At 46.9% G+C, this 16,657-nt stretch overlaps 1 protein-coding gene across 4 annotated transcripts in view; it reads right to left on the reverse strand.

The window, feature by feature from the left end:
• The window catches only part of CARD14 (caspase recruitment domain family member 14), a 164,867-nt gene that overhangs the window by 130,014 nt on the left and 18,196 nt on the right, over positions 1-16,657 (reverse strand). For 3 of the 4 annotated variants that reach the window (XM_040331230.1, XM_040331228.1, XM_040331231.1), the window contains exons 2-3: positions 11,885-11,934; positions 11,459-11,689 (exon numbers count right to left, since the gene is read on the reverse strand). In XM_040331230.1, the coding sequence (XP_040187164.1) occupies positions 11,459-11,669 (211 nt within the window). In that variant the 5' untranslated portion in view covers positions 11,670-11,689; positions 11,885-11,934. Of the gene's footprint in view, positions 1-11,458; positions 11,735-11,884; positions 11,935-16,657 lie in introns of all 4 variants that reach the window. The other variant, XM_040331229.1, reaches the window with a different exon arrangement.

Consider the following 16,657-nt stretch of genomic DNA (forward strand, 5'->3'; position numbering starts at 1 on the left):
GGCTGGTCCGGTCAGCAATTTCGACATGGAATTGTACACAGACGCGGCCGGGTCCACGGGTTTTGGTGCATTCTTTCAAGGGCGGTGGAGTGCCGGGCCGTGGCCACAGTGCTGGGTGGAAGCGGGTCTTACCAAGAACCTGGTTCTGTTGGAACTGTTTCCAGTGGTTCTGGCGGTGGAACTGTGGGGCGAGGCCTTCCGGGATCGGAAGGTTCGCTTTCACGGGGATAACCTGGGGGTGGTTCAGGTCATCAACCGGGTGTCGGCTTCGTCTCCCCCAGTGGTTCGTTTGCTGCAGCATTTGGTGTTGAGATGTCTGCAGCTGAATGTGTTCATTTATGCGGTGCATCTGCCTGGCGTGGAGAACGTCATTGCTGACGCTTTGTCTCGCTTTCAGTGGGACAGGTTCCGAGTGTTGGCTCCGGAAGCAGAGCGACATGGGGTGGAGTGTCCAGAATGGCTGTGGAGGATTGCTTTGGCGTGATCTCCAGTTGGATCAAGAGGTCGGTGAGTGGGCCTACGTGGGAGGCGTACAACAAGGTATGGCAGGAATGGGAGGCTTTATTGGCAGCGGTAGGGGGGGACGCGGATGGCAGCGAGGTGAGTTGGGCGGTGCTGTACTTCGTATCCAGGAACATGGAGGAGGGGGTGTCGGTGTCCGCACTGAACAAGAAGATGGCGGCGTTGGCATTTTGGTTTAAATTGCGGGGGGGCGAGGACCTCACTAAAGTTTTCTGGGTCCGACAAGCGCTCAGAGGTTACAGGCGGTCCAACAAGACCAAGGACTCTAGGCGCCCGGTGTCATTTGAAGTCCTGGGAGGCCTGCTGGCACACTTGCCGGCAGTGTGCTCCACGGAGTTCGAGACATTCCTGTTCAAGGCGGCTTTTACGTTAGCATTTTTTGGGGCGTTCAGGATAAGCAAGCTTGTTAGTCCGTCCAAGGTACAGGGTGGCCTGGGGTGTCAGGATGTTGCCTTCAGGGAAGACAGGGTCTCGGTATGGCTCAGACGGTCTAAGACGGACCAAGCTGGAAGGGGCAAAGAAATCCAGATCTTTGCGCTCCCGGGATCCCCGTTGTGTCCGATTAGGGCCGTGGGGGAATATCTAGGCCGGCGCCCGGGGGTGGGGGGCCCCTTTTTGGTACACGCAGATGGGTCCCCTCTTTCAAAATTTCAGTTCATAGCGGTTTTCCGGAAGGGTTTGTGTGCACTGGGTTTGGAGGGTAGTTGTTTCTCTTCCCATTCCTTTAGGATAGGGGCGGCTACGGAGGCAGCCCGATCCGGGCTGCCTGTGGAGGCGGTTAAGCGCATAGGGCGGTGGGAATCCAACAGGTTCAGTAGTTATGTTCGTCCTCAGCTGGTGGTAGGTCTGTGAGCGGTATGTGTGTGCATGGTAAGTGGTTATGGGGGCGTGTGTTTTTCTGGTTTATGGTTGCTGTGGTTACGGTGGTATGCCTGTTTTTTATTTCTTTCAGATGAAGTACAGGCCCTGGTATGGATCCTGGGCCATTCTTATGTGCATTGGGGGGCAAAACGGGCAGAGGTTAGACGGGAGGGTCGTCAATTAGGCTTTGCCCGGGCAGAGGCGTGTATTCGGTGGCTAGGGGTGCAAGGGATGATGTGGGGCAGGGTGGTACCGGAGGTGCACCGGTTTGCACGTCTGGACCGTCCGCCTGACGTGTTAGTTCTGCATGTTGGCGGTAATGACATGGGGGTTAGGTCCATGCTAGACGTGACGAGGGACATTAAATTCGATGTCCTTCGGCTCCGGATGGCCTTTCCTGGCACAGTCATAGTGTGGTCTGACATGATTGCGCGGACCTCATGGCGACTTGCCAGGTCGGTAGAGGGTGTGAACAGGGCCAGGAGAAAAGTGAACCGTGATGTGGGCAGGTTCATGGCGAAGAACGGGGGATTGGTAGCGCGGCACTTGGAGTTGGAGGAGGAAACATGGCGTTTCCTGCGGGGGGACGGGGTGCACCTTAATGCGATCGGGATCGATTTATGGTTTTTGGGGCTACAGGACGGCATCGAGAGGGCCCTTAGAGTGTGGAGGAGCACACAAGGTTAAGGTTTTATCCTTGTGCGCTGGTGGCGGGTGTTTGGTCTCTGCGGGTGAGGATTGGTAACTTCGGGACGGAAGTTAGGACCTGTCGGTGAGAGGGGTCCGGATAGTGGGAGTTCCAGAGAAAGGGGTCTATCTCAAAAACATTGGTTCGGGGCCCTGCGGTCACCAGTTGTCTCTGAGCATGCATCGGCTTGAGGCCAATTAGTTTGAGTTAGAGACCGCAGGGCAATGCTTAGTTGTTAGAGATATGGTAGAGGGCCTGCAGAGATCAACACGAAGTGGAAGAGGCAACAGAGTTCAGCGGTTATGTTATGTTAATGTAAGAATTGTAAATAATAAAAGTAAGGCTGCTACGGCCGATATATTTTCCCCAACACATTGGTGTGGTCTCAGTTACTAATATCTAAAGGTGGGGTGATCAGGGGGTGTATTGGTTATGGAAGGGGGTTGGGGGGTAAAAAGGAGGTATCGGTTATACCCTGGTCAAGAAAAGCCCGTAGCTATGGAGCGAAGTGTAATGAGTGAAGGGCGGGCATGACAGGGTTAACTGTAACTGTGTTTACTTGGTTGGGATCATGCTGCATGGTACAGGCAGCAGGAGAGGAGGAATCTTTCCCGGGTCTGGCAGAGCTGTTTTGTTATTAACAGCAGGATTGGCTGAGAGAGGTGGGGGGAGATATGGGAGGTCATAAAAGGGGGGAGGAGCCCGCCCTCGTGACCACACGGAGAGGAGAAGTCCCCGCCCACCCTCCCCTATGTTTATGGTTTTGTTTCTACTTTATGTTTTGTGTATGTGTGCGTTTGTCTTCTGTGTAGTGCGTGTCTGCTTTGTTTTACTGCACAGGAGTCGATGGAGAGTTGTCGTGGCAGCGGGTGTTTGGTCTCTGCGGGTGAGGATTGGTAACTTCGGGACGGAAGTTAGGACCTGTCGGTGAGAGGGGTCCGGATAGTGGGAGTTCCAGAGAAAGGAGTCTATCTCAAAAACATTGGTTCGGGGCCCTGCGGTCACCAGTTGTCTCTGAGCATGCATCGGCTTGAGGCCAATTAGTTTGAGTTAGAGACCGCAGGGCAATGCTTAGTTGTTAGAGATATGGTAGAGGGCCTGCAGAGATCAACACGAAGTGGAAGAGGCAACAGAGTTCAGCGGTTATGTTATGTTAATGTAAGAATTGTAAATAATAAAAGTAAGGCTGCTACGGCCGATATATTTTCCCCAACACATTGGTGTGGTCTCAGTTACTAATATCTAAAGGTGGGGTGATCAGGGGGTGTATTGGTTATGGAAGGGGGTTGGGGGGTAAAAAGGAGGTATCGGTTATACCCTGGTCATGCTTTTCCTACTTGCTTTTTATCTTTTCTAATAAAATGTACTATTCAACATACAAGCAGGAACCCGAAGGCAAGCAGCTTCTATGGAAGACCCAATTGTTACCAGAGTACTCCAGTTCCAGGGTGACCCTTTGTACTTGGATCCCTCCAGCTGTTCACCTGTGTTTCTAGAGTTACCCTGCACTTCACTGAGAGGGACACTGCCTAGGAGGATAATCACAAGTAGCTGTTTGTGTTCTTAACTGTTTTACTGATTTATTTATTCTCAGCTAGACACTCTCTGTTGTTATAGAGACTATGCTATGTAGCCACGTGTTACTGTGATTACTGGTTACTAAGTTGAACACAAACAATTCCTCCTCCACCAGCATATCAGTCTCCATTCTCAGATCTAAGCTTATTCCCAATAGAATATTATTTAAGTGCAAGAATTCTTCCCAAGTCCAACATGTTTCACTGCCTATCTATGAACCATTTATAGGTTCTCTATTTCCTTCATTGGCTAGGACGTATATTTGCATCCTTGCATCATTGTCCCGATACCACTTTTTTAGGACCGAGTACAAGTACCGATACTTTTTTCAAGTACTCGCCGATACCGAATACCGATACTTTTTTTTAAATGTGTCCCCAAATGCAGCCATGTCCCCCCACAAATGCAGCCATGTCCCCCCACAAATGCAGCCATGTCCCCCCACAGATGCAGCCATGTCCCCCCCATATATGCAGCCATGTCCCCCACATATACAGCCATGTCCCCCCCATATGCAGCCATGTCCCCCCAATATGCAGCCATGTCCCCCCATATGCAGCCATGTCCCCCCATATGCAGCCATGTCCCCCCCATATCCAGCCATGTCCCCCCCATATGCAGCCATGTCCCCCCCATATGCAGCCATGCCCCCCCATATGCAGCCATGTCCCCCCATATGCAGCCATGTCCCCCCCATATGCAGCCATGTCCCCCCATATGCAGCCATTTCCCCCCCATATGCAGCCATGTCCCCCCATATGCAGCCATGTCCCCCCCCATATGCAGCCATGTCACCCCATATGCAGCCATGTCCCCCCCATATGCAGCCATGTCCCCCCCATATGCAGCCATGTCCCCCCCATATCTAGCCATGTCCCCCCATATATGCAGCCATGTCCCCCCATATGCAGCCATGTCCCCCCCATATGCAGCCATGTCCCCCCCATATGCAGCCATGTCCCCCCCATATATGCAGCCATGTCCCCCCCATATGCAGCCATGTCCCCCCCATATCCAGCCATGTCCCCCCCATATATGCAGCCATGTCCCCCTTACCTACATGCTGCCGCGCCGCCGCCGCTTGGTTAATACGGGCGGGGAACATTACAGCTTTCATTTGAATAGCTGTAGTGTTTCCCGCCGCACTGCGTATAGACACTCCCCCTTGCTCGGGATTGGACAGATCACCCGAGCACAAGTACAAGTACTTCCGCAAATACTCGGTATCGGTCCCGATGCCGATACTAGTATCGGTATCGGGACAACCCTAATCATGACACAATTGCGTCATGATGCATATTAATGTCTAATGTCCCTACATCATGTGATTATATTATATGTGATTACATTACACTATACGGCGTGATGTCACCGCGTTTTTGCATGATTGACATCCATACGCTCCATAAGAAACCTACATGATACTTTGACACCCTCTTTAGATTTCACAAATAGTGATAGTGTAGTGCTAATTTTTTTTTTTAAATAAAAATAAAACGGATAGACACATTTCTTCAGCTGTGCCCATTGTGCTCAAAAAGATATCTCAGCTTTGTGCATCCATGTTAGTGCCTCTACCACAGACAGTACAAGCCGGTCACCTCACTACATGGACCATCTGACAGATAGGTCCAACGAGCTTTCCCATAACGGGTGTAATGGGTGATTGATGCCTCGACAGGGATCCAACAGCAACAGGACCACCCCACTCCAAATCGCCTACCGGATCTCTCAATCAATGGGGACTGGATAAGATTGTTGCGCCATGTAAAATCAATTAAAAGTGCATAGTGCTCTCTGTGTGGTTTAATGCATTTTATTAAATAATAAGTTACTTACAAATAGCGCACTAATAACCTAGTTCTTGGTGTTAGAGAATTCAGTTTAGCGTCTCAGAAAGACGATGAGTGAAAGCTGAATGCAGATGATGTAACAGAGTCCTCCCGTGATCTTTTGAGATTACTTACATATCTAAAACCACTTTACCTCTTTTACAATTCATTTCAATTTTCCCCCATGTTTTTTCCACATATAACGAGGGATAGGCTTGTCCTCTTTTATTGTTATGTCCCTAAAATGTTCTAAAATTCTCCTTTTTAATAGACTAATGACTCGTACACACGATCAGTTTTACCAACAAGAAAAGTGTGATGTGAGCTTTTGTCAGGAATTCCGACCGTGTGTGTATGCTCAGGGCCGGCGCTAGTGCAAGGCAACACGTGCACTTGCCTTACGGCGCCAGCGCCGCCCAGGGCGGAAAATTGACCATGACAGTCGCCCTCCTTTTAAGTCCCAGCACAAAGTGGGACCCAGACAGCAGGGGGATTGTAGTGGCGGGCGGGGGAAGCAATTACAGAGCAATCAAAAGGGGGGAGAGAGAGAAGTGACAGGCAGCTGCTGGTGTGGACGTTTTTAATAAAATAAAGGTTTAAATACAACCCACTCACTCTTTTCAGAGCTGTAGGCATGTCAGTCTGTGAAGTCGGCTGTCCCATTCTCCCCTCCGATCCACGCTGCTGTTATCATTGAATCACAGGAAGAAGCCAAGTATACAGAGCCGCGGGGAAACTGCATTGAGCTGTCAGCCTGGGATTGCTGTGACCAATCAAAGCGTTTTGGAGGCTTAACCACGCCTCCATCATCAGAGGCGGACAGTTCACATGAGTTTCCCGCGGCTCTGTTTCCTCCAGTGATTCAATGATAACAGCAGCGTGGATCAGAGGGGAGAATGGGACAGCCAACCTCACAGACTGACATATAGAGCTCTAACATGAAGTGGGTTGTATTTAAGCATTTATTTTATTAAAAACTTCCGTACGAGTAGCTGCCTGTCACCTCTTTCTCTCCCTTATGTTTGGACTCTGTATTCCCCCTCCTCTGTATTTGCTCCCCCCCCCCTCCTCTGTATTTTCACCCCCCTCCTCTGTATTTTCTCCCCCCCTCCTCTGTATTTTCACCCCCTCCTCCTCCTCTGTATTTTCACCCCCCTCCTCCTCCTCTGTATTTTCACCCCCTCCTCCTCCTCTGTATTTTCACCCCCCCCCTCCTCTGTATTTTCACCCCCCGCTTCTGTATTTTCACCCCCTCTTCTGTATTTGCCCCCCCTCTTCTGCTAGCTGCTTCACAGCCCGGTGTGCACTGCGCATGTGCGGGTTGTGCTGCACCCCCTCAATGGCCAGGCAATCTTCTGGGACCTGTGACATGTCCCAGAAGATTGGGAGGAAGGGATGATGATAACTTCCGCTCAAGTCGCCTAGGTGGCTCAAGTGGAAGTGGGAGCTGGGTACCTATCAAAACTAGGTACCCACCCCCCAAAAAATGCCAAATGTGGCATGTAAGGGTGTAAGAAATCCTTAAAGCGGAACTTCTACTTTTGGGTGTAACTCTGCTTTAAGCTTATTAACCACTTATAACCGCCTCCTGCATATTTACGTCGGCAGAATGGCACGGCTGGGCACATGCACGTACAGGTACGTCCTGTGCTAGTACCCAGCCGCGGGCCGCAGGCGCGTGCCTGCGGCGCACGCCCGCGACTCGGTCCGAAGCTCCGTGACCCGCGGACCCGATCGCCGCTGGAGTCCCGCGATCGGTCCCCGGAGCTGAAGAACGGGGAGAGCTGTGTGTAAACACAGCTTCCCCGTTCTTCATTGTGGCGACGTCATCAATCGTGTGATCCCTTTTATAGGTGTAGCACCCCCTTGCTTTCAGCATGGGCACTACGCCTAAATTTAGTGGCAAAGAGAGAGTTACCTTGCTCCCTTCTAAGTGTTTGTTTAAATTTGGGACCTCTGTCGTTTCAGAAGTCCACTGGGTCAATCTGTGGTCAGGGAGTGCAATGCCACCTTTGTTCAGCAGTTGGCGCCAGAGGGGTTCTGGCGGAGCAGATCTTCTCCCAGCGGCAAATCGGAGGACGTTTTCCCTCGCGGGGCATGCTGGGAGAGGGTATATCCGTGAGGGAGGTCAGGTGTTCGGTGTGCTTTTTCCTGCGGGGTCCCCGTTCCAGGTGCGCATCCATGGACCCCGCCAGCATGGCCCACCTGGCCAGAACCGAACCTTGCAGTGGATCTCATCCTACTGAGAAGGAGAATCTCAGCGCTCCGCTGGGTTCCAAGACCTATTGATGGGATCCTTGTTTGGGATCGGGTGTCCGGGCAGCTGACAGGTATGCTTACTGTCATCCGGGGACCTTCTTTAACGGCTTCCCGACTGCCGCATGTAGATATACGTCGGCAGAATGGCACGTACAGGCACATTGGCGTACCTGTACGTCCCTGCCTAGACGTGGGTTGGGGGTCGGATTCCCTCGGGGAGCGATCCGGGACGACGCCGCTCCATCGCGATCGCTCCCCGGAGCTGAAGAACGGGGAGAGCCGTATGTAAACACGGCTTCCCCGTGCTTCACTATGGCGATGCATCGATCGAGTCATCCCTTTTATAGGGAGACTCAATCGATGACGTCAGTCCTACAGCCACACCCCCCTACAGTTGTAAACACACACTAGGTGAACACTAAATCCTACAGCGCCCCCTGTGGTTAACTCCCAAACTGCAACTGTCATTTTCACAATAAAAAATGCAATTTAAATGCACTTTTTGCTGTGAAAATGACAATGGACCCAAGAATGTGTCAAAATTGTCCGAAGTGTCCGCCATATTGTCGCAGTCACGAAAAAAAACGCTGATCGCCGCCATTAGTAGTAAAAAAATGTTTTTTTTTATAAAAATGCAAAAAAACTATCCCCTATTTTGTAAACGCTATAAATTTTGCGCAAACCAATCGATAAACGCTTATTGCGATTATTTTACCAAAAATAGGTAGAAGAATATGTATCGGCCTAAACTGAGAAAAAAATATATTTTTATATATATTTTTGGGGGATATTTATTATAGCAAAAAGAAAAAAATATTGCATTTTTTTCAAAATTGTCGCTCTATTTTTATTTATAGCGCAAAAAATAAAAACCGCAGAGGTGATCAAATACCACCAAAAGAAAGCTCTATTTGTGGGGAAAAAAGGACGCCAATTTTGTTTGGGAGCCACGTCGTACGACCGCGCAATTGTCTGTTAAAGCGACGCAGTGCCGAATCGCAAAACCTGGCCGGGTCCTTTAGCTGCCTAAAGGTCCGGGTCTTAAGTGGTTAAAAATGTAAGTTTATGTACAGCCAACATAATTTTAGCATTTTCAGTATTGGATAGAGCAGGGAATGGTTAAAGTATAACTAAAGATAAAACTTTTTTTTAAGTTTTGGATGGAGTGGAGAGGGATTAGAACCACCGGTTTTTATTGTTGACAGAAAGTGAAAGAAAATACCACATTCTGGATTGTCACCAAGACAGGAATAAAGAGGAAATCTTCCAATGGGGACACTAATTCTGGTGACAACCAGGGATCCCCTTACTTGTTTTGGCTATGGGATAGAAAAAGAAGGTAAAACTTCCCAATGGGGCACAGATAACAAAAAACTGACAGGGGTTAAATGCCTCCCATACTCTATACAAAAAAGGGAGAAAAGTTTTGCCTTTAATTCTATTTTTAAGACCCATCAGTTTATTCATTTATTTGCATCTTTGTCCCATTGGAGAGATCTCCCCCAGTTCCTTTCCTGGTGATGTAACAGGGAGTTAGAGGAAATCTCTTTAGAGGGAGAGGAAATTCTTCTTAGAATGGGTGTAACCAGAGCAGATGCCCCTAGTGGAAGATTTTTGTTTCTCATCACTGTCTGTACCAGTGATGATGGCCACCAGTACAGACAGAAAGGGTTAATCTACTCAGCAAGGACACAGATATCAATAAATACCTGAAGGAATTTCATACCCCACGATACTCAATATATATTTATAAACTTTATACACTTTGGTCATACTGCAAAGATGGTATTTTACATATGCCTTAGCTATTTCTATTCCTTATCCAATGCTGTCCTTACTTGTATACACCGATCAGCCATAACTTTATGACCACCATCTAATATTGAGTAGGTCACCCTTTTGCAGCCAAAACCGCCTTGACCCATCACAGCATGGACACCACTAGACCTCTGATGGTATGATGTGGTATCTGGCACCAAGTTATCAGTAGCAGATCCAAGTCCTGTAAGTTGTGAGGTGGGACTTCCATGGATTAGACTTGAGTTTCCATCACATCCCACAGATGCGTCATTGGATTAAAGTGATACTCAAGGATTGAATAAAATAAATAAAATAACAAACATGTCAAACTTACCTCCACTGTGCAGTTCGTTTTGCACAGTGTGGCCCCGAACGCCATATTCTGGGGTCCCCCGGCGGCTCTTGCAGCTCCTCCCCGCATCAGATAAGCCCCTAGGAGAAGCGCTCTCCTGGGGGGTTACCTTGCTGGCACGCTCCCGTGTCTAGCATTTAGCGTCCATAGCTGCCAAATGCAGGACTCGGCCCCGCCCCCCGGTGCCCGCGTCATTGAATTTGATTGACAGCAGCGGAAGCCAATGGCTGCACTGCTATTAATCTATCCAATCATGAGCTGAGAACCCCAGACAGAGAGACGGCGCGTCCTCGCCATGAGACATTCCAGGGCTCAGGTAAGTAAAACGGGGGGGGGGGGGGGGGGCTGGGGGGCCTGTGACTGACAGACGTTTTTTCACCTTAATGCATATGATGGATTAAGGTGAAAAAACAGGAGGGTTTACAACCCCCTTTAAGACCTGCTGAATTTGGAGGCCAAGTCAACACCTCAATCTCGTTGTTGTTTTCCTTAAACCATTCTTGATCTTTTTTTTGCAGTATGGCAGGGCACATTGATACGCATATTACGCTGCTGAAAAATGCCACTACCATCTGGGAATACAGGGCCTGATCCACAAAGGGATACGCCGGCGTATCCCTGTTTCTATCTATGGAACTGATCCACAGAATCAGTTTCTCATAGATAGGCAGAAGATCCGACATGTGTAAGGGACTTACACTGTCGGATCTTAGGATGCAGTACCGCAGCCGCCGCTGGGGGCATTTCTCGTCGAAATCCAGCGTTGGGTATGCAAATTAGCACTTACGGAGATCCACAAAGCTTTTACGCTTCGTTTTTTCTCCGTAAGTATTAGTTTGCCGTCGCAAAATTAGGGCTGCTTTTACAAAGTGTAAACTGTTTACACCTTGTAAAAGTAGACCCTTCTATCCCGCGTCGCTGTCATTTTTTTTTTATTTATTTTTTTCCCGCCGCAACTCTTTTTTTTTTTTACGTCCGGCGCGATTCTCAAAACCCGGCGCAACGTAAATCCGCGCAAAGCACGTCGGGAAAATAACGTCGGGAGCATGCGCAGTACGTCCGGCGCGAGAGCGCGCCTAATTTAAATGAGACTCGCCCCATTAGATTAGGCACGCCTTGCGCCGGACGGATTTAAGTTACACCGCTGAAAATTTCTAGGTAAGTGCTTTGTGGATCAGGCACTTAGGTAGAGATTTTGCGGCGGTGTAACTTAAATGGCAAAAGTTAAGTTACGGCCGGTTTTTGTGGATCTGGCCCACAGTTTCTATGAAGGGGTGTACTTAGCCAGCAACAATGTTTCCGTAGGTAGTACATGTCAATGCAAAATTCTCATGAATGGCAGTACCAAAGTTTCTCAGAAGAAAGTTGCCCAAAGCATCGCACTGCCTCTGCCAGCTTGCCTTCTTCCCATACTGCATCTCTTCCCCATGTAAGTGATGCACACACACCCAGCCACCCTGTCGGTGGTCATAAGTTATGGATGATCAGTGTGTAATACTATAATCAAATGACATTAAACATGCTACGTACAACAAGCAATTCAACTTCATTAGTAGTAAGACTCACCCAGCCTCATAGCCCTGGTTGAAAACTTGGCACAGTGCAGGACCTCCTCCTCATCCATGGCATCTAACACTTTGGTTTGTCGCAGATAAGGAGTGAGACGTTCTGGAGACAGCTTTTGCACAATTTTACACCTGTGCTTCTCAATCATTTCCCAAAGCTCCTCTTCCTCCAGGTCCGTCACCTCCGGGTCAGCCTTCCACTGTGCTGACATATTTGTCTATGATGTACGACCTGAATAAAGAATTGGGACCTGTGCTTATTGTTCTATTCAAACACCTAAAATCAATTGCGAGAGAGAAGTTCAGCCACAATTTATTTACTTACATGCTAGTGCAAAATGAATAAAAAGCACATTATAGAAGACATATTTCTATCATAAAACATAAAAAAATATTAATAACAGAATACAATTAATTAAGAACTTACCTCAAAATAAATCCATATATCTGTATCAATAAGTACTGAAAGTATCAGCTCTAGAGAGAAACAGGAAATGCATATGAGTATAAATTGTTTTACACATCATGTATATCCACTCTTCATTACATTTATGTCACTAACATAGATACGTAGGTAAATACATAACTGGAATTTCACCCCTAGGGTTGCGTAATTTTCCAACCTGCTAAAAAAATATATTCTACTTTCGATAGAGCACAAAGTTCATCTATCAGGAAGGATATCTTTGCAGCTGAAAGGCTTGCATAACCATATACTGATTATATCAAGACTTTCCAGTAATAGCTATACTTAAAGGATCACTGAAGGAATTATTTTTTTTTAGCTAAATAGCTTCCTTTACCTTACTGCAGTACTGGTTTCATGTCCTCATTGTTCGTTTTTGCTTTGAAGTAGCTGTAATTCTGCTGTGATCTCCACACTTCCTGCTTGCCTGGCTCCTTATAACCACAGTACTGGGAGCTTTCTCACGGTGGTCTAAGCTGTCAGTACTGTGTGTCTAAAACTCCTCAGAACCAATCGGATTAATTTTAAAAACAAAACACTGCCCTGGATTTGTTTGTTTTTGTTCTGTGGGTCTCTTTACTTCACATAAACATGAAACCAGTTTAAAAACGAAAGTGAAACTGCAGGCACATTATAGGATTGAATTTAATCTATTTTTAATCATTTTTAAAAGGAATCAGTTAACTTTTATGTCTCTATACCCTGTAAACAGTCATTTCAGCAAAACATTTTTTTCCTTTAGTGACCCTTTAAAGGGTTTGTAAAGGTTCATCTTTTATTTTCTAAATTGGTTCCTTGAAGCTAGCGCATTGTTGGTTCACTAACCTTTTCCTTCAATTTCCCTTCTAAATGTTTTTTTTTCTTTGTCTGAATTTCTCACTTCCTGTTTCTCCTCAGTAAGCTTTCCACCTTCATCCGAGCGGTGGAAAGTCATTTAGAACAGCTTACTGAGGAGGAACAGGAAGTGAGAAATTCAGACAAAGAAAAAACATTTAGAAGGGAAATTGAAGGAAAAGGTAAGTGAACCAACAATGCACTAGCTTAAAGGAACCTATTTAGAAAATAAAAAAACAAACCTTTACAACCCCTTTAAAGTTCCATTAAACTCAAAAATGTAATATTGAGCAGCTTAACAAGCCTTAACGTCAGTGACGGCTGCTGTTTTTTTTTTGGGGTGGGCGGCAAACAATCACCCCCCTGCTGTTTGCCGGTTGGTCCAGCACCTACCCCATTGTGGCGGGTGGCAGGCAGCGTGGTGCAGCGGCTCAGCTCAGAGTCCTCTCCTCCTTCTAGCTCCTCCTCCTCCTAGGCGTTCAATAGGATTGCCTGTCTTTCCATCCAATCGGGGTAGCTGGTGTAAAATTCTGTTCCTCTATCAGGCACAAAAACCCTTTGTGCCTGATAGAGGAACTGTCTAGTCTTGGACACTTTGGGCCAGATTCACGTACAATTGCGCCGGGGAAACGTAAGCCATTTAAGTTACACCGCCGTAAGTTTTCAGGTTTAGTGCTCGATCCACAAAGCACTTACCTGGAAACTTGCGGCGGTGTATCGTAAATGCGTCCGGCGCAAGGCGGGCCAAATAGAATGGGGCGAGTACCATTTAAATTAGGCGCGCTTCCGCGACGGACGTACTGCGCATGCTCCCGTCGCAAATTTCCCGACGCACCGACGTTTTGTGAATCGTGACGTGAAAAAAGATTTACGCCGGGAAAAATAAAAGATTTAAAAAAAATTCAAAAGCGACGCGGGAAAGACAGGCATACTTTAACACGGTGGAGTACTTTTACACCATGTTAAAGGTGCCCTATCTTTGCGACGGAAATCTAACACTCGCGACGACGTAACGACGGGAAAAAGCTTTGTGGATCGCCGTAACTCCTAATTTGCATACCCGACGCTGGTTTACGACGCAAACTCCCCCCAGCGGCGGCCGCGGTACTGCATCCTAAGATCCGACAGTGTAAAACTATAACACCTGCCGGATCTTAGGAATATCTATGCGTAACTGATTCTATGAATCAGTCGCATAGATAGAAACAGGGATACGACGGCGTATCAGGAGAAACGCCGTCGTATCCCTTTTGTGAATCTGGCCCTATGGGTGTATTGTTCCTGCCCACCTCTTTTGGAGCCTGTTGTTCAGGGAGGGCCCCTCCCACCAGGAACAGAAGATGGATTACTGTTGTTAATGTATATATTTTGTTGTCATTCTGTTTTTAGGTTATAGTGCCCTTCAGACAGAGCAAAACAAGCAGAAATGTATATGTTGTGTTGCTGATTTTCTTTGCTGGAAGGATAATAACCCCCTTCCGGTGTAGATTTGTACAGTGTATAGGTAGAATGTAAGTGTAGGATGTATGGTTTGTGTTTTCTTTTAGGATCTTCAGGGATGGGACGGCTGTCAATCCTCACCATTCCGGAGAACAAGAATACTGCAAGCAGAGTATTTTTCCTGAGGGAGAAATGCTCTGGCTCAAAAATGTTTTATGTGTTTAGCTGCAGGGACCTGTAGCTAGGTGTGTCTTAATTGTGATGTACAGTGTAAATACCTACCAAAAATGTACATATCTATTTTTGTACTGATATTTATTTGTACTATACCTGTAGCTCCTTTCAAGTTGTTTCCCTTCCCCCATCCAACTTAATTCATGGGATGCCCTTTCTCCTGGGCCCATTTTTCTCTACCTTAGGTTGGTAGGTTGCTAGAGTAGAGTGTGTTTTTGTTACAAACAGTTAGGTAGATTCAGAAAGAGTTAGGCCGGCTTATCAGTAGATGAGCCGGCCTAACTCTGAATCTACGCCAGCGTTTGTTTAAGCGTATGCTCAAACAGAGATACAGTTAAACAAAGCTAAGATAGGACGGCTTGCGCCGTTCTATCTTAGCTTGCAATTTTTTAGATGGCGCTTCCATAGCGGCCGGCGTAGAATATGTAAATGAGCGTGTACGTCGATTCCCGAACGTACGCGAGCCCGCCGCAGTCGAAGTACGTCGTTTCCGTAAGGCCTTAGGCGGCCTAAAGTTATTCCACCGAGGTGGAATAACAATGTTAAAGTATGGCCGCCTTCCCGCCGCGAGTTTCGAATTTTTTACGTCGTTTGCGCAAGGCGTCCGTGAATCGGGAGTTACGTCGTTTACGTACACGTCAAAATCAATAGGGCCCGTACGGCGTACTTAGCCGCAATGCGCACTGGGAAATGTAGGCACCCGGCGCATGCGCAGTAGAAAGAAAACGTCAAAAAACGTGAGGTCAAGCCTCATTTCCATACAACACGCCCCCTCCAAGTAATTTGAATTAGGCGCCCTTACGCCCGCTCGTTTTAGGCTACGCCGCCGTAGATTAGCAGGTAAGTTGATTGAAAATCACTACTAGCCTAACTAATTCACGGCGGCGTAGCCTAAAAACACTAGGCTACGCCGCCCTAAATTTAATCCACTCTACCTGAATCTACCTAAGTGTAGGTAAATTTGGGCAGGCCTAGCTGTACACTCACTACTTTACATTGTAGCCAAGTGTAATTTCTTCAGTGTTGTCACATGAAAAGATGTAATAAAGTATTTACAAAAAGGTGAGAGGTGCACTAAATTTTGTGAGACTGTATAACTTTCACACAGACTAGATAATATACACTGATTTGGGTTATCTTTACCAAAGACATGGGGCAGAATACAGTTTTCGCCCTAATGTATGAAGAAAGAGAAACAAAGAAAAATGTGGGTGTTTTTTAATTTTTTTTAAATCTTTTTTTATTTATTTAGTAAGAAATAAAACACCCAGTGGTGATTAAATACCACCAAATTAACCCCAAAAAAAGAATTACAACGCAATTGTCATTCAAAGTGTGACAGCGCTGAAAGCAGCAAATTGGCCTGGGCAGGAAGGGGGGGATGTGGCCTGTATTGAAGTGGTCAAAAAAGAAAATGAATGCAGACACCACATGTACGAATTTACCGTCGTTTTTGGGGTAATATCGCCTTTTTTTCATTTAATAGCTTCCCAAAACATTTACATTCAAGGCATGCTGTGAATGATAATTGCCACAGTTGCTTGTGCCCCCAACTAAACCGTCAAGCCATGAAATGGCTGGTGTCATAACTGATCACATGTGCAGCACCATGGCAACTACAGATCATACAGAAGCTCAAATGGCAGTTTCCTTGACTGTAAAGGATAGGAGGGTTTAGTTCCACCTTATTATTGTAATTTATATGTATGTTAGAACTAAACAATGGAATTTTTTTTATACCCTTGGAGTGCCCCCCTTGCACTGTGAGGTCTAGGAGCAGAGAAATAAGCTGTAATACCTTATTCCTCAGTCGACCTGTCCCCTGCAGTGTTAATTTTGGCAGCAAATTTCAATTTAGTTTTAGTCTTATGCCGCGTACACACGACCGTTTTTAATGTCATGTAAAAAAACAAGTTTTTCTCGACATGATTCTTGTCAAGCCTGCCTTGCATACACACAATCGTGAAAAAAAAATGCTCGAGCAAAGCGCGATGACTTACAACACGTACGACGGCACTATAAAGGGGAAGATTCTATTCGAATGGCGCCGCACTTTGCGCTCGATTATGCAAATTTCCCGTCTCATAATTTGCTTCTGAGCATGCGCGCTTTTTCCTGTCGTTAAATCCTACACACGACCATTTTTCACAACGTGAAAAACGTAGATAAAAAATAGAGCATGTTCTAAAGTTTTAATGCCCATTTTTCAAGTCGAGAAAAAAGCTC

Source organism: Rana temporaria, chromosome 12, assembly GCF_905171775.1.
Source record: "Rana temporaria chromosome 12, aRanTem1.1, whole genome shotgun sequence".
Lineage (NCBI taxonomy): Eukaryota > Metazoa > Chordata > Amphibia > Anura > Ranidae > Rana > Rana temporaria.